A 24091-nucleotide genomic window follows, 5' to 3' on the forward strand; every position below is an offset into this window, starting at 1 on the left:
AGAGCTCTGATAGCTTGCTAGGCTTAAAACTTTGTAAGTTGTTAGTTAAATTTGCAAATATAAAACTTATATTTTAGTACAACTTCAAGCATTTCTAAATTGTGTTATTTCAGCATTATAATGTAGAGCCATAAAAACAGGATCTCATGTATTAAATTCTTAAAAGCAAAAATAAGGATCCCTTTTGGCATGCCAGAGGTGAGGCAGCAGCTGTTTCTCACAGATATGGCACGGTCTGGATATAGAGCAGAGGCACGCCATACTACTGTCCTGGTTTCGGCTGGGATAGAGTTAATTTTCTTCCCAGTAGCTGGTACAGTGCTGTGTTTTGGATTTAGGATGAGAATAATGTTGATAACACACCGATGTTTTAGTTGTTGCTAAGCAGTGCTTACACTAGTCAAGGACTTCTCAGCTCCTCAGGCCCTACCAGCGAGAAGCTGGGAGGGGGCACAGCCAGGACAGCTGACCCCAACTGCCAAAGGGCTATTCCATACCATACGATGTCATGCTCAGTATATAGACTGGGGGAGTTGGCCGGGGGGCAGCAACCGTTGCTCAGGAACTGGCTGGGCATCGGTCGGCAGGTGGTGAGCAATTGCATTGTGCATCACTTGCTTTGCATATTCTTTTATCATCACTACTATTATTGTTGTTGTTGTTGTTGTTGTTGTTGTTATTATTAATTATTTTCCCTTCCTTTTCTGTCCTATTAAACTGTCTTTATCTCAACCCACAAATCTTACATTTTTTTCCCCGATTCTCTCCCCCATCCCACTGCGGGGAGGGGAGTGAGCAAACGGCTGCGTGGTGTTTAGCTGCCTGCCAGGTTAAACCACAAAAATACAGACTTGAAAATAAGGGGTCATCCATCTGTTCCATTCTTTGTTGTAGGTTAAGTATATCTTGATGACTTGTGATAGTTGGTCATCTAATGTGCTCTTAAAATCCTCTGCTGTGTTCAACCCCTACAGCTGTAACAGTTGTCTTCCTGGGTAGATTTTCCTGAGACACTGAAATCTTCCAGAAGGAATGGTTTGGACAACTAGAAACCAGATCATTTATGTTGTAGAGCAAAAAAATAGCATCTACGGGGAGATGCTTCCCAAGATAATGCCAAATTGAACTGAATCATTTCAGTATTAGGAACCTGAATCATGTCTCTAGGCTGATTGATAATTACAAAATCAATTGTCTCATCTGCTTTTTTCACCAATTTTTAAGCTAATAACTTCAAAATTTTCATGAGAAATATAAATGAATGGTCTTTTTCTAATAACTTTTTGTTGGGAAAGTTTGACATCCAGTATATATATCCAATATATTTGTTTGCCTGTGAGGTGCATGCTGAAGTAGTGTGAATGTAACTCTGGTTCTCTTGATGACTGGAATAGTCTCTTTTTAGCTTAATTGATGTATTTGAGGATTCTTGACTCCTGAAAAATGTCCTTCCCCAGATAGAAATAGAAAACAGAATTTTGGAAAACCAAGGGAGGCTAAGGCTGAATTCAACCAGAAATACTAAAACTGGAGCCTCCATAAGAATTAAATTTATTTGCAAAGCTACAATTCTAGGGAACATATACTCAGCAGACTTGGAAGCAATGTAATTAGCAAAAGTCATTGATGGTGGTGTTTTGGAGCTGCTTTAACAGCAATGAAACCATAATCTCCAACAGAGACTATGCTGGCCTTGCCATTTGCATGCTCAGTAAGCTTGCTGCACTGGATAAAAGTGAGGTACAATGGCTGAAGCCATTATATTCAGTATAATTTCTATTTGATGTAGGTGAAAAACACATGACTCGGTAATTTGTAAGGCAGATGTATGCATGAGGGCATTCTAACACCATGTTGCTTCTTAAAGTGTTCTGAGAAGGATTCATTTTTCTGAAACTTATTCTGTGGCATATGCTATTTATGTGTGTTAGTAGCCATTTCAGTACTTGATAGCCCAGATAGATATATGTTTTTATATATATATGTTATATATATGTTTATGACATGAGGTAAGTGACTATAAGCTGCTTATTTTTTAACTAATTGGAATATTAGATTTGTGCTGCTAATACAAGCCATATCTCTGAATGTACATGACCACTGCTCCACTGTAAAAAGTATAAAGTATTGCTTAAAAAGAAACTAAATGAGAAGCAGATTCCAACATGGGTGGGGGGGGTGGGGGGGGTGTTCTGATTTCAAATAGATCTAAGCTCCAGATTCCCACCAATTTTACGTGTGGATTTCAGAAATAGTTTACACTTACTGACTTCAGTATTCTTTATGTCAAAGATTTCCACTAGCTTCCGTGGACTGGAGCAGCTTTATTGTAGGCATGAAATTAACCAAATTGAAAAAATATATAATGCAGATAATTCATTGAGTATAAGGAGTCTGTGGACAGAGTCAGAATACTGGAAGAGGCACTGGTCTATTAATCTTCCTACCTTTATCACTTATACACCTTTTATCATCATCATAATAATAATGCCTACTGTAATATTTCCTGGAAATAGCTTTTGCTTTGACTGTTTCACGTTGACTATGGATATACTGATCCTGAAGAACAAGGTTCTTCAGAGTGTGTCGAGGAGTCTGTTCTCAGATTAGATACAGTTGATGTTCATTTAAGTATGCACTGTCTGCTTCTAAAGAAATAATTTACAGCACACTTTTTAAGAATGTTGAAAAAAATTCATCATTTATTACCATAACTTGGAATTGTGAAGTGAAGTAAGTGTAATGTTGTACTCAAAGGAGATGAAGGAGCCCTCAGCCTTCGGCTGACTTCCCAGCTCTGCCAGTGATTTCAGTATAGCATTCAACAGGTGATTTTATGTGCTCTGTACCTGGTTTTCCTATCCATGTGGGTAAGGACTAATTTAAATTCTAGTGAGATGGTGCCTGACTTCATTGAGGTAGGAACTTTGAAATATCCTCTGTTGCAGTAATCCGTAAGAAAGGAAATCATGTAGTTTTTTTAAAACATTGTGTGTTTGAATCTGGTTGATATGTCTGTGTTCTTGGGCGGCTCTAAAGGCACATTGCTTGACATTCTCGGCCATTTTTCCTTTCTTTGCAGCCTGTCTTTGCAGCTTCTTCTCCTTTCTTTTTTTCTTAGTGCTGTGATGTTATTGTAGACCCACGAACACAGAGAATGAAAAAACAACCAAGTTGCCAAAAGCAGTTGGTATTCAGAGCGTTCTTTTACCATTTCAAAACACTGCTAACATAATATCTGTTTCATTATGTACAAGTGTATGTGCTACTAACATAGATAATTTGGAATCTATAATTGAAACCATGCTATAGCAGCTCTCTCAATTAAAGATAGTCAAGACAGAAAAGCTATTATGTACTTACCTGCTGGAATTTTATGTCATTCTGTGCCATCCTGTTACATTCATGCAGTGCTGGAATATATTTCAAAAGTAACTTGCCATTTATTGAAAATAGCATTACATCATGAAAAACACATGAAGTGAACATTGAGCTTTTAACAAATACTGTCAGGTTGTATCAGAGGTATCACTACCATCCAGTGTGTATTAATAGTTATATTAATGAAACCTTCAAATTTCTGTGATTGTTAACAGATATTTTCTGTGGTTTTCTGGTCTTTATAGTGTCTGTTGTAATAATTTTAAAATTGATTTATCACCATGTTGTTTGGGAATATGGAACACAAAATCAAACATTGCTGTATACTGTAGCTTGAAAGAGCTAACTCTTCACGTGTCGCACTCCATGTTTAAAATAAGTGTAGCCTTAGAGCCATCCTGTTCGGCTGGGACCAGAAGGGATTTGCACCATGTTTTAAAGGTTGACTATTTCATGGGCTGGAAGCCAGAGCACTCAACCAGAAAGGTCTTGTATCTTGTCTTCAATGACGCATGCTGAAGAACCATCAAATGATGGGTTTTAACTAACCACAGCCTGAGGGAGAAAGACCTGTGTATAGTCCCTGCTTCAAGCAGAGAGAACTTAAAAGGCAGCACATTGAGTTGTACTAACTTTCTTTCAAGAGGGAGAAGATGCATGTTAGAGTACAGACACTGTCCTCTAAATCCTTTTCTGTGCATTTCATTTCTTCCGTCAACTCTCTTGTCTATGACCTGGAGTTTATTGGACTACTTTACTATATAAAACAACGGTAAGAAAAATTTGCAATCAGTTCATTTAGATTGAAGTTACCCCTTCAGTTCGCCTTTCTGATAATTTTTTTATATCCTGGTTGCATACAAGATGCAGCTGAAAAGAGCACAGGGAGATTCGTACGTGCTCAATTGACTGTCTACTGTTACTATATTTGATCAGTAAAAAGCAATCGCAGAATTCAAGGGTTGGAAGGATTAGAAGATTGCAGATGCTCCACAGAAAAAGGTTCACAGCCTTCTTACTTCAAATATAGGGGCCAAATTCTTACATAGCGATTGAAACAGCAGGCAAATTGCATCAGAATAAGAAAGGAAAGTTACAGTTTGATTTAAAAGGCAGCACTGCCACAGATGTTCATCTTGAATGAATAAAAATACCTGTATTAAAAGCAGTTATCTCATTTGATTTATATTTGCTTTGATTTTACAGGACCATGGGTCACTAGGAATAGCAGCATAGATAGCGGAGAAACAGAAGTTGGCCGCAGGGTCACCCAGGAAGTGCCCCCTGGCATTTTTTGGCGGTCGCAGATCCATATCAGCCAGCCACAGTTCGTGAAGTTCAACATATCCTTAGGGAAGGATGCTCTTTTTGGTGTTTATATAAGAAGAGGACTCCCACCATCACATGCCCAGGTACTTTATCAATGTATTCGTTGGCTTTAAATGTCAAAATGCAAAAGTCTAGAGCATCTATGTTAGATTTATGTTGGAGCTTATGGAGCTCAAGTTTAGGGATTCTGTGCAGTATCCTGGGAATTACTTAATTTGTGATATTTGACTGAACACTCTGATCTTAAGATTTCTAGGTTATTGCGTACCTCAACAGTACATTGATAAAAGCATTAATCAATGATGATCATCTTGCCATTCAGGTTTTTAAAATAACTTGCAGTTTTGTCACTCAAGGTTTTGAGACAATAAAAACCTCTGACAAAAGCTTGGCCCCGATTGGGATAAACCTATCCAGTAATACACCAGTCAAAAATGATGAGTGATGATGGTCAAACTCACAGCACCAAAGCACTGTATACAGTTGGAATGCATGCACAGCTAGATGTGTTAACATATAATTTTCTATTTTCACAGAAGTTTTAATCTCCACAGGCCGTTGGAATGGCATTGCTGGGGTATGCAACAGGCTTTGGCACCACTGCTACCCGGCCTTATTAGCGAACATAATGTAGTGGCCATGTGTTTGAGAGCTTTAATTTTACTACTTTCCCCCAAGGACGGTATTTAGGTATAATATCTGACTCAGACATGGGGCAAGTCTTGCAGTTGGGAAACCCAATTCTTCTTGATTTCTAACCAGCCTCAGAGATGAAAACTCAGTAACGCGACATTTTTACAGTGGCCCTGTAGTACAGAGCTAAGGGCTGTAGGTAAAGATAGTTTTAAAGTTAGTGAGACCAAACTTAAGTATCTTTTTTTCTTCTAGGTTGGGCAGTGGGTGTTTTAGTTTCTTTGCTATGAGAAGATATAGCCATATTTTCTGTTAAAGAGAGAAATTTTTTTATTATATTGAAAACTCATTAATGTGAATTGAAGGATTCCCATTTACTTAGATTAGAACTGTAATGAGAAATAATTGCAGTTACACATACTGAAAGGAAAGAGCCTCCATTCTTCACAGAGCAAGGGAAGCAGAAATAGCAACCAGCTTTTGGAAAGGACCCCTTCCTTCATGCATATCTTTGCTGCTAAAGATCAGTTCTTCATTCAGAAATTATCACCTAAACTTAAAATGCTATATTTAGTATATGATTTCCAAAAAGCAAACGTAGAACTCCGTGATCCCTTTTGGGAAAGCCCTATTTAACATTTCTAGATGCCTTGCCCTGATTTGCAAAGAACTACTACTACTTTTTTTTTTCATTTGGCAAAGCAGACTGCAATTACATAGATGGTTGAAATGCATGATCTGAGCTAAAAGTCCAGAGGCTTTAACATAATTGCATTGCTACATATTGCCTGCAAGGAGATATCAACCCTAAGTGAAGTGTGTCCATGTGCATGCACAAACTCGTGCTACAAATAGTGAACCAATTAATTTTCTGGGGAAAGCTACACTTATATCAACTGAATTTTGGATCTGCTTCCCAATGTGAGGCAAACTTACAGAACTATTCTGCATGGCCTCCTGTTCCTTGGTGTTTATTATTGCCTGTAGTCTGAATTGAGAATGAAAATCTTTAAACCGAGTTGGGAGGAAAGTAGATGAGGAGGAAAGTTGAGTAGATGAGGCACTTAGGGACATGGTTTAGTGGACATGGTGGTGTTGGGTCGACGGTTGGACTCGATGATCTTTGAGGTCTTTTCCAACCGCAATGATTCTATGATTCTATGATTCTACGAAAGGAGAAAAGAGGTTTACATAGGTTTATGACCTCTACTTCTAAGAATTTGCTAACAAGGAGCTTTGACTATCCACACTCCATCAACTTCCTGTAGTATGCTGTTTTAAAATGTTCTGTGAGTTATTGAATGGATATATCCAACTGGTAAAGAAATAGGGATCAGCAGTCCACAACCCAAGGAGGGGAGGGCAAGTGGTCAGTTTTCCTTGTAGCTAGAGGTTAGCATACAGCATCCTGAAGTTCTGTACAAAGACTAGATAAATTGGGGAAATCGTAGAGGGCTGTTGACTAATTTTCAGCCGTTGCCAGACATCCGTGCAACACAGAAGATATCCACAGAGAATACATTCCAGGGCGGGAGCCTTTCTTAAGAATGTTTTGATTTTGGCTGTAATGCTTCAATATGTTGTCTTGAGGGCGAAATTATGTCTATGGATCTTTTACTGTTGCAATGAGGTAATGGCATAATTCATTGAGCATGTTTCATTTAATTCAGAATTTTGGCGCTCACTTCCCCTATCATTCCACCATGAAAAAACCAGCAGTTTAGTTGAGGAAAACAAACAAAAGTATAAATCATGAAGTGAAAATGGCTTAGGGCAACCAAAGCTCCTAAGCAATCATCAAGGTTTGCTAAAAATACAAGTTAATTATAATTGTCTGACTAAGACATGATGGAGGTATGCCTGTACCTTTTACAAGAAATCCAGCTGGATGTAACTGGTAGTACAAAATATTTTTTTAATTCAAGCTGAACTTTAATTTCTGTTGCACTGTGATCGAATGTATTTGTTCTAGATGTCATTATGATCCTCTCATCTGAGAAGGCTATTCTCTATCTAAGAAGGCTTTGCCTGAGAAGGCAAAGTTTCTCTTCTTTTTTTCACTCTACCTTACATGGATAGGATATAAATTTTGTGACCTTCCTGTTAAACTAAATAATGAGAAATATCAACTGTTTCCTACTGAGCTGGATTTCTCCTCAGAGAACCTGTTTTCCAGTCTTCAGAGGAAGCAATTCCAACCCTCTTCCATAACTGGAGTTAAGGAAATCCATCAGTATAGTCTGCAGAATTACTTTCCCCTATTCATGCAGGGTTCTGGTGCTTGTCAACAGGGTGGTACAGCAGAAGATTGCTTGGCATTTTTGCCCAGCAATCAAAATTCAGCCAAGCTGCTACCAAAAGAAATGATTTTAGAAAAAGAAAGGCAAGCTGTTACAGACCTGAGTTAGTGAAAAGAAGCCTTGTTCTGACAGAAAGGAGCAGAATGGTTTTGTATTAATGAAAATAGTCTGAAGTTGACACCAGACGATATTTTAAAATTGAAATTTAAAATCCTTGTTTCTGCAGGTTAGGGACATGAGCTGTAAAGCAGTGAACAACTACACTTGACAGTTCATCACTGATCAGTGCTGATATGTCAAGCCAAGTAAAATCCTTTGTGGGAGCAAGTCAATAATCAGCAAATTAGGTACATGATTAACCTGAGACAACAAGATGCAGTTCCTGTCTGAGAGCCCTGCTGAGATTTAACCTTCTCAGTATTACTGTTTAGCAAATATTCCAAATGCCTGGTTTAGTCAGTCAAACTTATGTAGCTGTAAACTTGTCTAGAAGCAGCCTTGTGTGCCATGTGCATAGGGAATGGAGCTCTAGAGGAGAGGTAAAAATGCAGTTTTGAGCGGCAAGCAGACTAGAAACAGGAATGCATTGCTTTCAAGCAAAATTCTTCCAACCTGTGTAGTACTACATAGAAATAACAAAATACACATTGCAGGCTTGAATGATCAATAGGAAATTAGTAGAAGGTAGTCATATTAATAAAATTGATAATGTAAAGAAAATGAACTGTAAATGTCAAATAATGCATGAAGTGACTCTACAGAGATTACAGCAATTATGATGTTACTACACGTTGGTAGATCATTCCAAATGACGCATGAAATAAGGTAACCTTATAGAAACATCACTGTAATGTCTGGAGAAGGCAGTGCATGGAGTTGTGTTGTTTTCATTTCCAGCAGTGTTTTATACTTACAATTTTTTTATGTCAAAATGAAAACTGTTTTCATTTACAGTGGGAAATGGCTTTATTTGAAGCAACTTGAATAGCTGGGCAGCTTCAGTGTTACCGTGTTTTTAGCCAGTGCTCAAACACATTTAGGTGCTCTGACCACCTTGAAGTTATCTGGTGGCAACTGTGCTGTTATTACTGAATGCTGTGCTGCATTGTACTGGTTGTGTTGTGTCACGTTCAAAGGTTGAAACAAATCAGTTGGCTGTCACTGTGGGTATCAGATGTTTCATGGGTGTATTTTAATGAATAATTACCAACTGGATTTTATGAAGAGCTAATTTCAAAGCACTTTGTAAACAAGTTTCCCTGATATATGTTTTCTTGGGTGCTTAGGTCTTACCAGCACTTTGGCATAAAGACGAATGCTAGCCACAACGCCAAACATGTCCCCCCCCCGATTTGAATGTGCATCCGTTCTTAAGACAAGAGCTCTAAGAAATCTTTCTTTTCAATTCCTAATTTCAAACAATGTTAGGGATTTTGTGGAGGCATGCAAATAGTTTCAAGTCCAAGAAAAAACCAAAGATTATGCAGGCTCTCTGCATTTTCAGTCTTGACCCCTGCAAGCTCACTTTGCTTCGCCGTGCTTTCACAGCTAGTTCACTCCCTGTATGCGACTGGGCTTAGTTGATCTGTGCTATATGGGTGCATTGTGCAGTGTGGTCACTACCTTATATGTAAAGTTCCAAAACATGTTCCCCATGTCTCCCCATGGTTACTGGAAAAAGAAAGTCCTTATTAGCCTATGAATAAAATGCATCAGAGGAGGACAGAAAGCACTGAATGGGGAAATTATAAAAACAAATCACCCAGAAAGAACTCAGTGTGAGATTTAGGGTTGTAAATAAAAGTATGCAGTAGGGTTTTGGTATGCTGTGTAGTAAAAATAAAAATACTCACTGAGAATGTGAATTTGGAATTTGTTTAGAGAAGTAGGCTGGCAAGTCACTTGCTTATATGGAACTTTAATCATAGTAAGTACTCCCCCCTGCAAAATTGAACTCTGAAGATGTAGTCATTTGGGATTTCTGGTACATTTTGTTTCTGAGCAGTTTTTGCCATTTTTGTGTGACTTTCGGTATGAAGCCGTGAAATATAAAGGATCATAAAAAAAAAAAAAGTCAGTGAAACTTCCAAATTACTTCAGAGATTTAGTTTGGTTTGACAGATCCATTCCCTAATTCATGTGATTTAGTTGTCTCTTCCTTAGCAGTTGTGTGTGTTAGATTAAAAATTCCACAGTTGCTTTTTAATGATCATGAAAGTACTTTCATTCTTTTCCTAGATGGGTCTTTTAATCTATGTGTATTTGTCAATAAATAGCTTTAAAGCAAGAGTGATATCTTCAGCACAACATTATATAAAAGTAATTAATCACCCAAGTGTGGTAAATCAGAAAATCAACTGGGCCACAAGAAGCAAAACGATGATTCAGCCAACCACGTGAAGAAATCTTATCTGGTTATGAATTCACGGTACTGTCTTGGTGACCCTTCAGTCAGGGATTTTAGATTTTGGGGTACATATACCTAGTACTTGCTGACACATTAAGATTTATACACCGGGGGAACCACCAGCAGATACATTATCGTCCTTCTTTTTTCCCTCAGTCCTGAGGAATCCAAAGAGGGATAAAAATGTATTGTTATATTCTGTATCAGTTTGCACCGGTACTTCACCATTCATAAAGTTATTCAGGTTTAGTCATTTTGCTTTTGCCTGAGCATGCAATAGTTCTTCATAGTCGGATTAAAGAGGGGCAATACCAGTCTTAACTTTACCAAAAGTTAAAATTGTAGCCTTATAGGGAGTCATGCCAAGGCACCTGCTCTCACTAGGTCACACCCCACCATTGTGAAAAGAGTTTCTGCAGCTAAAACTACTTCAAGCAGTTTCAGCCTGAATACTCTTCCCCTTCGATCTTGCCAACTGCTGAGCCTTCTCTGCTATATGAGGTAGAATCAGCATCAAACAGAGGGGAGGCAGAGGAACCTGCCAGCACAAGCAGAGATGAACAGCATGTTGCCAGTGAGAAATGTCAGCTTTTATTGCTACTTCCTTAGTTGACCCTTTGCGAACGATTGTTCAAAATTTCTTTTTCCCAAGATGTTGCCCGAGTAATAACATTTCCCAAGGAGGTGATGAGTCTGTCCTTAACCTCTGACTGTTAGACGATAGGTTTTAGCAATATTTCCAAATGTCATTGATTTAAGAGATAGATATATGTGTGTTTGGCACCTCTGATACTCTGAAAGTTACTGACATGCCAGAATTTTCTAAATCTCTGGCGTGCGTTGGCTTAAACGTACTAATTTACCTGATTTTCCTTCTCCTGCAAAAATCTGAAAAAAGGCTCAAGTGGATGGCAATCTGATATTAACAGTTTGGTGAAACGTTTTATTCCACTTCTCCTGCTCTTTCCCGTGATTAAAGGCATAGGAAAGAGTGAATAATGCACTTACTGTGACAATAGCTTTCAACATTAGTAGACCTGGGCTCAAACTCCTACCCTGCCATGGATTTCCTTTGTGGCTGCATATTGGTGTCATACCTTCCTGTTAAACACGTGGAACTAATAGTACTTCCATGTTTTCCCTTTGTTGTAAGGCTAAGTGTATCGAGGACTCTATATAGCTCATATATAACTGGTACAAAATCTCAAATAGAAAGGTCAGCTTTTATACTCCAGTTTTAGTTGGATGTGTAGCATGGCACTAAAGTGTTACATCAGTCCATCTGTTTGTCTCTTCTACTAGAAGGGAGAATCTTCATTATTTTATCGCATATTGTGTATTATTTGCTAGAACTCACCATTAATGAGCGGAATACCGTGTACAAGTCAGCCCTCTCTGGATGTTGGGTCTGTTTAGGATGTTTTCTGTTTAAACTGAAAGCAAGTGAAGGTGTATGTTTTCTCAGAGCTGTCACAAGCACAGGCTGTATGTGCTAGAGATAACGGAGGGAAATGCAATGAAACTACTGGCAAGCAAGCACATACTATTACTGTATTTTGTTGAACATACACGTCTTTCTTTAGACATGTCTATCTCTATCTACTCCTATATAGATGAATGTGTCTAAAACAAGATGTGTTTTCATAGGGGACTTGTTATACAACTATCAAAAGATTAGATCTATTGTTTTTGTTGTTTCTTAAGGGCTTCCCTTAGATAGGGACTATGAGAGCTAGTAGGTTGAGCATAGCATCAGCCTGAGAGCTCCAGAATCACAGACATTAAAGACAGAAAAAAACCCTATTAGGACAGCTAGTCCAGCTGCTTTGTTATGCAGACTTATTCCCTGTTGTAGATTAACCAATATTTCTTCCAATCCTGTTTAATTGTGTGATGCAGTCGCATCTCCATTGGGAGGCTATTACTGAGCTTAATAGATGGGAAGCTTATCTGACATTCATCTTGAATTTCTTTCTTTTTTTAGTTTCATGCCATTAATGGTGCCATCCCTCTTATACTGTAAATAATCACTTGCTCTGTTTGATCCCTTTTCCAAAGATTAATGTAATATTCTACCTTACTTGGAAACCATCCAACCAGAAATTCTCAGTTTTCCTTAATATAAGTTCAATACCTTCAGCCACTTGATTTGTTATTCCTTTCCATGCTCCCTCTGGTTTTTGTATCCAACTTCCCCCTGATTGTTCCACATACAAACTCAGGTAAGCAACTCTTACTCTGTGATATAAAACTTGTACAGCGTATTTTTATGGGGTGCTGAGTTACCTAACATTAGACAAACACATTGCCTGTGTGTGCTGTTCCGGTTTGTTTTCACATTCTGGGGGCTTCCATTCAATATGTCCGGAGCTATATCTGAGGCTTCTGTTCCTCTTGCAGCAAGAATTTATTGTAGGTGATGGCTTAGAAAAGGGTGTGTCTCTCAGAGGTCAAAGGTTTCCAGCTTTGAAAGGTGTGTAGGAACCTAAAATTTGATGGGTCAAATCATTGATTTCAACTTCTTTCTCAAAACTCAGCCTGTCAGGAAATACCGTTTGTACATTTTTTTTTAATCACCTATGCAGAGCAAAGATGCATAATTCTATGTCACTGTTTAAGAAAGGATGAGAGTCGCAGAATCTCTGTGTGTTCCATGGTCAACTAGTAAATATTAGTTTCACATTGACATATCTTCCAGAAATACCATTTTATGACAAGGTAGAAGAGAAAATATAGTGTCAGATTTTGAGCTGAAATATCATTCTGTATTCAGGTCTGTTTGTTTGGGGTTTTGTTTGTTTGTGTTCTTTTTTTTTTTTTTTTCCTTTTTTTCCTGTTTTTTACCCTGCAGTATGATTTCATGGAACGCTTGGATGGGAAAGAGAAATGGAGTGTGGTGGAGTCCCCACGGGAACGTCGAAGCATTCAGACCCTTGTTCAGAATGAGGCTGTGTTTGTCCAGTACTTGGATGTGGGTTTGTGGCACCTGGCATTTTACAATGATGGCAAGGACAAAGAAGTGGTCTCTTTCAGTACGGTTATTTTGGGTAGGTATCTCCACAAGCTGAGCATTTTCCCTCTCTGCTTACACCTTCCCTTACTTAAAGTCATAATACTTTCTTGCAGTCTTCAGTATTCGGCCTGTTTATCCTTATGCTATGTTGTGCATTTTTGTTTCTCAACACTGCTCTGTCAAAAGGTCTGTAATGGGGTGCTGATTTTAATTTGCTGATTTCTCTTTTAAGATTTTTAGCATTCCCATAGACCTTGAGTTTAGTTCTGGAAAACAAAACTCCGATAAGTTCAGTCTGGGTTGAAGCATTCCCCAGTTAATATTCCTCTCCCTTATCTTTGTCATTTTTATACTTCTTATTTCCTTCTCCTGATAAGCCTCTTTACACCCAGGCAGAGTAGTATCCAACAGAGGGAGAGCTGTTTAATCTTAGTAGAAAGACAGCACAAGAAACTGACACCTGCGAACGAGGTTATTGTTTGCAGTCACCCCAGAGATTAATTGAGTCAGTTAATTAGCCATATGCCGTCTTACAGCTTACTACTCACCTAATAGTGGGTCATCTCCTCAACATGGTGGAATCAAGAGCAGAACAACATCCAGCCTATGATCTGAGAAGCTTTCAGTTTTGTTAGAATAGGGTTCCATTTAGTTGAAAATCAAACTGGGTCTAAATTCTCCAAGCTTTATCAGAAGATTTGTTGAATTTGAAGCACTTGATGAACTTTGCTGCATATCTTGTCACACTGGCATAAAAAATTCTGATAGTCTGTGTGCTATTCCATCCTGGCTGGTGAAGTGTTAAATGGCACTATATTGTATAAATCTGTAATTCCTATTAGTTTAGGGAAAGAGAAACTGCAAAAAGTCCAAGTGAGTTTTTAAGCTTGATGAAAAATAGTTGGAGGTCTTTTCCAGTCTTGCCTGATTAATGATATGAAGCTTAATTTTTTCCTTTTACACCAGTATAAAATTCAGTTTGTTGGCTTAAGTCCCAAAGGGTGTAGGGGGATAGCCAATACTGTTTCATTAAGTATGAATATCATTGTTTCTGTTAACCTCAATTAAGGTGAAAAAATGATTTTTCTTCCATAGCTCATATGTGGTTTTGTAAGAGTTACTAGGTGCTATGCATGTTGATATATATATTTGCATATTTGCCCATAGAAGGCTTTTTCTGTTTCTCCAAAAACAAGAACATTTGTGCTTATATCTTGTTATGCCCCTATTGTGCTTAGAAAACCTTCAGATATGATAAGCTGTCCTTAAAAGAGTTGCCTGGTCTAGGCTACAGCTTTCAAGAGCATCAAAGGTCTAACAGTCAGGTAGACTACTTGATAGTGCAATAATAGTAATTGGACTGAAATGTAGAGAAAAGTATAGTGTTTTATCCAGTTCAGAGGTGGTTCTACACACACCTAGTAATCAAATGTTTCATAATCAAAGGATCTGAGACAGCTGAAAGTTTCTCTGATGTGGAAGAGGAGAAAGAATAACAGAAATGTTGTTAACTCCCAGACAATACTAAATTTACCATGATTTTGAATACATAGAAAATGCTTTTGTGTGCCCTGAAGCAAAATAATGAGTAAATCTATAGACAAGCTTCTTCATGAGACAAGCTGATATCTTTGAGCATTACGTTTCAATTTTTCTTTTCATTGTTTACATGAATCATTTCAAGAGGCCAAGCTAATGACATCTCTTTGAAAATTTTCTTTAGGGTTTTTTTATTTAGTGGCCTGCAACTGTGAAATTAGATTTAAAGTTGTGCTTGAATCTTTCTCCTCTTTTCAGTTTAATTTGACAGAAAAACACTCTGTATGGTTCTGCTAGTTCCAAATCCAAAATTCATTTTCTGTATTGTACAGCTGCTATTTGTTTGGTGTCTGGAACTGACAGAGCCATTTAGTTTGGGACCACAGGTCGCACAACAACAGGGAGTAGTAGTGAAGAGTAACAACATTCCAATTAGATTTTTGTTCCAATAATTCAGTGTTGAAAATATGATCCACTGAAATCCAACACCTTTCAAATGAAAGTGATTTTAACAATTATTAATTGTTAAATTTCAAAATTTCAAAATTGGAATTTTATTTCTAGGTTGTTATTATGCAAAGTACTGTATATATTATCCAAATAATAGCAGAAATTGTGGAAAATAAATATTTTGGTACAACTGAAATTTTATCATCAGTCAGGTGTGCTTACTCTTCTCAGATTATTGAAGTCATCAACACTTCAGTCGGTCACTTAAGCTCTGGTGTTAAACCTTGTCCTCTGTTTTTACAGACCTCTTCTTCATCCTTTTGCATAGCTACTTGCACCATTTTTATTAATTTTTTTTAGGATAAAGAATATTTGCTGGAGCAAAAGAGCTCCTCTTTCTCACGTTCAGCAGACATTTCTGTCAGCTTAATTAATGAGGCTTTAAATGTCTAGAAAGAAAAGAAGATACAGTCCTTGGGATAATCAGTTTCCCATGGAAAAGTGGTTGTGCAAGATCAAAGTCTCATTGCAAAAGGGAGATTGTTGATTTTCCTGATAGCGTTATGCTTGCTACATAATATGAATTCACACATAGCTGTAGAGGTCTTGAGAGGCAGTCCTGTCTACCTGTTTGAACAGAGGACTTGAGCACTATCAGAAGACTTTGAGTTCTAATAGTGCTCAAAGACTTAATATGTGACTTTAGTATCTCACTAGATCTCTGCACTTACGCTACCATGAAACTTGGTACCTTTCTGGTTCACCTGAGCTTTGTGGTGTTAATATTATTAGGGATTGTTCTTCTAAGTATTGAACACAAAATAAACTGAAGAAAAATTAAGCAAAGAATTTGTAGCCTAAATAGGAACTAACTAATGTGCCTGTGATGCTTGTGTTTCAGATTCAGTGCAAGACTGCCCACGTAATTGTCATGGGAATGGCGAGTGTGTGTCCGGTGTCTGCCACTGTTTTCCAGGATTTCATGGAGCAGATTGTGCTAAAGGTATCATTTTCCCTATGTTTACAAATAACCACAGTGTGTGTTTGTGATGTATGGATTTACAGTGCCTGCTAGTTAGCATGGCTCCAAGCTAGATTCAAATAGATCAATATGCACTTTTTTCTTAGATCTCTTAGTTAAATATGATCAGGTGGAAGTGTTGCTACATTGCTGATGAGCTTGCATAACTACAACTTTTTTTGTGTCAAAGGTAGTAGGCAGAAATGGCAGAACAGATTTATTTTCTGTGAAAGTGGATGAATTATCATCAGTGCTTTCTGATAATCATTAATTGGTCTGCAACAGAAGACTGATTATCATCATTGATAGCATGTAATGTACATTCTGGCTGAGCCTTACTTCTAGTTCATAGCAACTTTCTGGCTTACACAATTACTCTTTGACCAAAGGCAGTTCACCTTTTTTAGGAAAATAAGTAGGACTTGATAAAGTCTTAAAATAAACTTTTTCTTAAGTGTCAATTGTAAATTTTAACGACTAAAACTGGAAGATGCATGATAATCAAGGACTAAACAGAAATCTAAAAGACAACTATGGATTGGCAGTATGTGTTTACTGTTTTTCTGAGAGTTTGGGATAGCTGTCGTAGTGAAAAGATGCATAAAGGAGGGCCTCTTTAGTTTATACAGCTAGTAGCACATATGTTGTCTAAATCAATGGCTTGGTTCTATTCCCTGCTGTTCCTGAGCACAGTCACAACATTTTACAGTTTGATTCCTCCTTAGTTTGTGTGAGATTTAGGCACACTATCAATATCATGTGCCTACCATTGTTTTCCACAGGGATAGGGTTGTTAGTGTTCAAAGGGGGAAAGCCTGGTGTTTGCAAGCTTTTTGAAATGCCTTGAAGGATCTTAGAAATGTGCTCATTTCTTCTTAGACTCATGATCCAGTCCTGAGGACAGTTTGTTGTGCCCCACCTCTTTCACTGGTGTAGCAGGGTGGCATCCAGCATACCCGTGCGTGTCTATGAAATACTCCTTGAATAGCTGTTATAGCCATACTGGAGAGAGTCCTTTCCATTTTGTGTCTCTGTATTTGGCTCTTGGAGGTGCCCCAGTACAAAAAAAAAAAAAGACCCCAAGGGCCTCGGAAAGCTAATGCTGTTATTTCAGTGCTCATTCAGTACTCATTTTAAAGAACGCTTCAAATACAGCGTGCATGTTGCTTGATTACCTGAGAAATTAAGACACTTGGCAAATATATAGAGGATATATTACAAAGTAAATGGTGTGATAACGTGCGCTATAAATACACGCTGCCAGCTCTATGCATTTCTGTGGTGTTAACCTGTATGCATGCAGTGACCGTGTCCTTCACTGCCACTCTTCACACATACATGGCCATTAAATCACGTCATTTGCATTTTGAGTTGTGGAGCAATCCTGCATTGTGTACGGAACCTCTGTGTAACACTGTATTCTATGTTAATGCTAGAAAGTACTTCATTCAGGCTATGTCAGATAAATAGCTTTTTTATAGGGTACTTGTCAAACTGTATCTATCAGGCTTCTCCTACCCCTCAGTACATTCCCTCTGCTTCCTGCTTTGTCCTTTCTGTGTTGTCTCTTTCCCCTCAAAAGTGGAAATGGTTTCTTGGAAGCTTCTTTCAACTCCTTTACTGTTTTCTTGTCAGACATCATGGTATTTCTAAAGAACAAAGCAGCTTGAAAAACTACATAAAATGACAAAATGGGTGTGTTGACAGAATTCTTATGTTTCTGTGCAAGCACATAGCTGCACATCTTTATACTATGAGACATACCCAGAAATGTGCGGCTGAGTTAGGGTGTAAGGGCTGTATGCCTCACCCATTTCACAGGCACTGTCATGCCTGTTCTCATGTCCACAGATTTTTCTGCTTACTTGAATGCTGATTACATGTGAGAGCAGTTTCAGAAGACAGAAATCAAAATTGGGATTGTATGCCTGGTAAAACACGGTAAAACAAGATAGAGAATTCAATCTTTTCCAGCACGTAATATCTATGGACACATGTTTAATATACATTTACCGTAATGTTAAATTCAAAGCTGTCACAAGTATGGAAGGATAATGATTTTCTTTCCATCTGATTTTTTTAATTATTATTTCCCTAGCAACACATCTTTCAGTGTCTCAGTTCTCCACTGTAAAATAATTTGAGGCAAGACTTAAATAGAGAAATGTGGAGAAAATGTGAACAAGCTCCTCAGATGGCTTTTAGAACTTGATTCATGCCATAACACCGCAGTCTAAGAGCTTCACATTGGGTGAAACCCAACTTTGATACATATGAAGCATGATCCTTTATACCAGTGAATCCTCGGTTTCAGGGCTGAAACTCCGTTACTTTACTCCATCCATGTAGTTCTAAAAGATAAAAATGAAGGAAATCTATGAGAGACAGCACAGATTTGACTTCAGATCCATTAGCTCCAGGGAAATACCATGAAAATTATTAGGAGGGATGAACTTTTGGCCCAACCCACAGGCTGAAATACACTTTCATACCCTGACTGAAGTGGAGGAAATGTCACCTTATCATATATTCCTGCCAAATACTGGGGGGTTTTATTTCTCACCCTTATCTGTGGAAATAACTTATTCTCAGGTAGCTAGTATCAACAGATTTACTCCATCCTTGCTTAGGCAAAATTCCCTTTGAAATCATTTGGAGTTTAACCTAATTAAGAATTCCGTCTACCACACAAAGAAGGTAATGATACATTTTAATCGCATGTGGATAAAATATGGCATCTAACGAAAAAGAAAGTCTGATAATCAAAAGATAATTCAGTGGGTGGAGATGTATCCTGATAAAGAAAATGTGTATAGTTAAAGCCAGTGGAAGATTTGCTGTAAATTGAACTGCGCTGTGAGTAACCTTCTGTCCACAATTATCTGTAGGAGTTATCGATAAGAAGCGATGCTATGGCCAAAGATCGATTAAAGAATCAGACGTGCAGCTATGATTATGTTATTTTGGTGTGTTGTCACTTTTTTATATTCATCTCTCTTTTTCTGTAACCTCTATGACATAACCACCCAAGTATATCAAGATGTCCTTCTTACTTAGTGTTCCCACTGTTAATGTCTGATAAGAGTTTGGTCTCTCAACTGCCAAGTTCTGTGGTAAATCTGCAAGCAGGCACCCTTCGTCGTGTCCTGCTTTTCACCATTCGTAGAGTTCAGTGTTACAATGAGTTGGGTTCCTAGAAGCGACTCGGAGTTGCCTATAATTTCGTTTCATCTCGTAATATATTTGAAGGGCATGCAACTCTTCCACTCCTTTAACAAAAATACTTCCAAAGACACTGACATATACTGTTTTGCAAACGTGCTCAGAGCCTCCTTTAATTTTGCATTTTAAAATACTAGGATTTGCATCATAAGCATATTTCGCTAATCTGAAAAGGTGAAGTAACGTACCTTCACACGGGATTTCTACATCGACACGATGAGCATGGCCTGTTAAGAGATGGTGTCTGATTTGTAAAAGAAGGAAAAAAATTGAGTCAAGTAGCTCATGTCAGCTGCCATGAAGTTGCCGTTTAGCAGATACTTTTAGTTGATTATGCAATGTAATAAGAAACATTTAATATTTTAATCTAAATGGATTGAAGGCTTTTGGATTTTTTAAACCAGATAATTTGTACCATGTTTGATCAGTTGACTTTTTAATCTGATTTTAAGAACTCTAATGATTCAGATTTATGTTATTCACAGTTTCTTTTCCTGTTCTCCTTGTGTGGGTTTTTCATTATTTTATTTTCATTCTGTTTGTTTTTGGCTTACTGGCAAAGGACGACGCCACTTTAATAAGTATAAAAAGAAGGGTAGGTTTTTTTAAAATTTCTTTTTATTTCTTTTGCGACATCTATTTAGTTTGAAATAGTTACTAAGCTGTAAAGTGTAGTCTATGTCTTTTTAAATTTATTCTAATGGATTTGCTGTTTCTGATGATTGCCCGCACCACAATGAGAGTTCCTACCACTGCCATTTTCTTTGTTATGTGCGTACTGTTAATCTCTGTTTAAAAATGTAAAAAGCTGTCAATTATTAGGTAAGTAAGGTATAATTGCTAGAAGTAGCAACTCTTGCTTTTTCTCAGTTGTTATTCAAATTTCAGTTGTTGGGACTGTTCTTGGTCTGAGGTTATTCAGAGGCTTATTGCTTGGGCAATAGTGCATAAAGTAATGTTTTTTCGTCGATTGAATACTCTGCTTGAAACGATTCTCTTAGTGCCATGTCTAGAATGCTCCCAGTGCCATAAGAGGTTCTGGGAGTGATTGCAGTGGGGAAAACATGAATTTTGGAGTGCATCTTGCTGAATAATTCAGTACTCGGTTCATTGCTGTAGAGCGTGTGGCCCACAAGAATGAAAGGTGTCCGGCATATGCTGGTAATGTATAGGAGTTAGTATTTCCTCTCTATGCGAGTAAGGAAAACAAAATTTGCCTTCATAACTTGGCTAGAAATTTTAGGAAGTGAAAATAGTGCAAGCAGACAGAAGCTCACTGGACTTTGAAGGGAAAGGTGAGAGATGATACTGAATAGCCTTTCTCCTTTGCCTGTCCTGCACATGATCGTAGCCTGACAGAAGAGATGGGACCCGTGGTGAGGCAGCACTTCGGGTCTTCCGTGGCACAGTCGAACTGGTGAATGTGTGTCTTGTACTATTCAAGTGACTCGCTGCAAATTTGTGCAATAACAGATTATGGATCAGACAAGTGAAGTAGTTGGATTAAACATGATGGTACCCAAAGCAGATTGGTTTGGCAGAGAAAAGAGTGGGAGAGGAACAACAGTGTAGGAAAAACGCCATTTTTATGGCATTATAAAGAGATTGTCATGAGCAATAGTACTTGTTAAAGCTGGTCTATTGTGGTTAGTGCTTTACAAGCAAAACAAATAAATAAAAACAGCACCTACCTCCAGGAATTTACCCTGTCAATACAAGTTGAAAGGGAATGAATGGGAACCAATTGACAGATGTGGAGATATAAGGAAAAAATGTGATACGCAGTGTTATAAACACACTGGCAGTGTGACTGTTGTCGGTTTTGGGGAACACTGTGGTAAAAGACAGTTTTAAAGAGGGATAATGGGGTAGATAGATACCATCACGTGGATAATAGAGGGCAAACGGGGCCTCCAAAGAAGACGGAGCATAGAAAGGAGCTCAGAAAAGCTCTTTTTAGATTTGACTTTCAAAAGCATTGTAAGTCACAGAGAGGTTGAAGTCAGAATTCTAGCAGTGAGCAGTCTGGGGTGAAGCGGGCCTGTAAATGAAGTTGGAGCATGAAGTTCATGTTCCATGTGATAAGAGGAAAGGACCTGAAACAGGACTGGGAAAGAAGAGCCACACAGCTGAAGGGTAGATTAACAGATTAACAACATGATTTTTGCAGCACTGTTTCACAGAGACATGACTGAAGAAGACTGAATTTCTCAACACTAGAGAAAAAGGTGTTGATTTAATGTAGATTTTATTTGCTGAAAGCTAGGGCAATAATTCTGACAGAGATGCAATGCAGAACAAATCTGTAAGACTTTGTCAAAGCCTGAATGTGAGGTGAGGAAATGGATGAGTCAAAAATAATATCCAGATTATGAACCTTAATGACAGGTAGAATGATGGTATCGTCCATTGTGATAGGGCAAGCATGCAGGGGAGGGCTGAGAAGTAGTGGGTTAGAGAGGAAAGAGAAATTAGAGAAACAACAACTTTATTGGCAAGCATTCTACGTGTTCATAATCATAGCATGTCTCATCACTTACACTGTACTCATAAAAAAAAAAAAGGAAAAAAATATGCTTTTCTTTGAAAATACTGCGTTCATGACTTGTCACCCACACATATCTCACATCCTTGCTTGCAGTTGACAAAATTCAGCATGTTCGGCTTCTCTTTCAGTATGTCTACCTGGGTGGGTTTGTTTTTGGGTTTTGTGTGTTTGTGTGTGTATGTGTGCCAACTTGTGTATGTGCTGCAGCAGCAGCACAGCCCTGGCTTGTCACTCAAATCTTCCCTCGCAGTGGGTGGAAGCATCATTTTGATACTTGATCAGACAAGGCTGTCTTTGGCAATGTTCCTCTCCAGCACTTCCCACCTCTCTGACTCAATACCTTAAAATGCCTTTGTTATAAATTTTCTTCTCGTTTCCCCAGTCTCATATTTTATTAGCAGACGTTTTTCATTTCTGGCAAACTGGTCGTGTCCTCACTTGCCTTCCAATGAGTTCTATGTACAGGGCAGTACTTGCCTGTCTGCCCTCAGTTTTCTTAGTTTTATGGAACTGCAGTACACTCTGAAAAGGGTTTTGTGCCATCAACTGTGCCTAAAATAATTACAGAATAAGTAAATGGACACGTAACCCATTTTGACAATGATTGGCAGTCATTGCTGTCTATCAGCTGCTAGCTTGCTTGCATGAAATGAGATGGTAGCTTTGATCCAGCGTCAGGTAGACAAGTAGAGCCAACACAAAATCCACTACTGGCTCTTTCTAATTGGCAATTTAAACAGGAGCCAAGAACTGAAGGGGTCACAGGCTGAATTCTTTCTGATTGTTAGTGGTCATGGCTCCAAAAGGGGCTCAAGGCACACGGTCAGTAGTGCGACAAGGAGTAGAATACAGAAACCATTGTTTCTAGTCTGCAGCTTTCCTCATCAATCCTCATGAGCTCTGCTGGAGATTAGAGGTAAAAACAGGGGACTGGAGAGTCTGGACTCCTGAATTCTACAACAGATACCTTGAAAGTTTCTGTTACAACACAAGTCATTTAGCATCCTAACATTTCATTACTCTTTAAAAACATAGAATCATAGAATCATAGAATCATTGAGGTTGGAAAAGACCTCTAATGTACCTGTCCCTATAGTACATTGTAGATTAAATGTGAGGATTGCCAGACGTTTGCAAGGCATGTGCTGTTAGTAACAGGATGGTGACATAAGAGTACTCGGATTACTCCCTAGCCTGTGCCGGGCTAGAAATTGGTGCTTTATATCCTTTGCATTCTTTGTAAGGGAATATTTACAAAGTTGAAATAGGACCCAGGAGCTACTTTTAGCATTGTGAATATTTGAGAAAACAGACTTAAAAAATATGGATTTCAACAGGCAAAATATTAACTTCTCATTGTTCTTAAAGCTTTTATGGCTTCTGCTGGTTCCAGCATTGAATTCAGGGTTATAAAGAATTTATCTACAGAAGAGCTTGTCCTGAATAATTTCAAGTGGGGATGCTCGTGTTGTTTAGAAGCATGTCCTTCCTTCTGTTTGTTATAGTTGCCTTTACAGTGCAGCAAAAATGCTTTAAATTTTTTTAAGATATTTATTTAATGTTGTTAAATATACCCAATACTTGCATCTAGTATAGCAATTTAATTAGCATGTTTTCTATATTAAACCACCAGTAAACTTACAGCCAAATTTGTGCCTGTGTGTTACACTGCCCTTTCATATGTTCCTAAATTCATGTTGCAGCATATGAACTTGAAATTATGTATGACTCCTTTTCCCAAAGCGCTTGCAGGATAGTGGTGCACCTGAGAAGGTAGACTTATTTCTGTAGGAGAAAATTTCAAAGACAAAGCTAAAAGGATTAAGAAAAAAATGGGGAATGCTGAGGAATTCAGTAATGAAGGAGGAAGGAAATAACTAAGAAAAGTTGCTAATGCCATTGCTGGACAAAACACGATAGGTAAAAAGAAGTGGGCATGTAAGTAATTATGAGTCTCTGATTTCAGTGAACACTAGTGCATCTTTATCTGATCACTCATTACCCAACCTGTAGAAATTCAGAGACCAAAGACAGAGCCACAGGCACTACTGCAGCTGAGGTCTACAAACAGGAACCAAGTTTTGTTGGCTTAGTATGATAAGGAAGTTTGCTTTGCTTATGTCCAAGATGGAAAGCATACGGAAACACAGTAAAATCTTATTAATGGATTTTTCTTCAACAGCATTGTAGTAATATTTTCATACCTATTAGAAGCAAGGTACATTCATTTGATCTCTCACAGCTGCTT

The 24091-nt window shown here is 38.1% G+C and overlaps 1 protein-coding gene across 12 annotated transcripts in view; it reads left to right on the top strand.

Annotated features, from left to right (window-relative positions):
* TENM2 (teneurin transmembrane protein 2) overlaps positions 1 to 24091 on the top strand; it is a 763074-nt gene that overhangs the window by 634629 nt on the left and 104354 nt on the right. For 11 of the 12 annotated variants that reach the window (XM_076350345.1, XM_076350344.1, XM_076350347.1 and 8 more), the window contains 3 exons: positions 4588 to 4793; positions 12902 to 13097; positions 15954 to 16055. In XM_076350345.1, coding sequence (XP_076206460.1) covers positions 4588 to 4793; positions 12902 to 13097; positions 15954 to 16055 — 504 coding nt within the window. Of the gene's footprint in view, positions 1 to 4587; positions 4794 to 12242; positions 12273 to 12901; positions 13098 to 15953; positions 16056 to 24091 lie in introns of those variants that run through there. The other variant, XM_076350356.1, reaches the window with a different exon arrangement.

Source organism: Aptenodytes patagonicus, chromosome 12 (genome assembly GCF_965638725.1).
Source record: "Aptenodytes patagonicus chromosome 12, bAptPat1.pri.cur, whole genome shotgun sequence".
In the NCBI taxonomy this organism is placed as follows: Eukaryota; Metazoa; Chordata; class Aves; order Sphenisciformes; family Spheniscidae; genus Aptenodytes; species Aptenodytes patagonicus.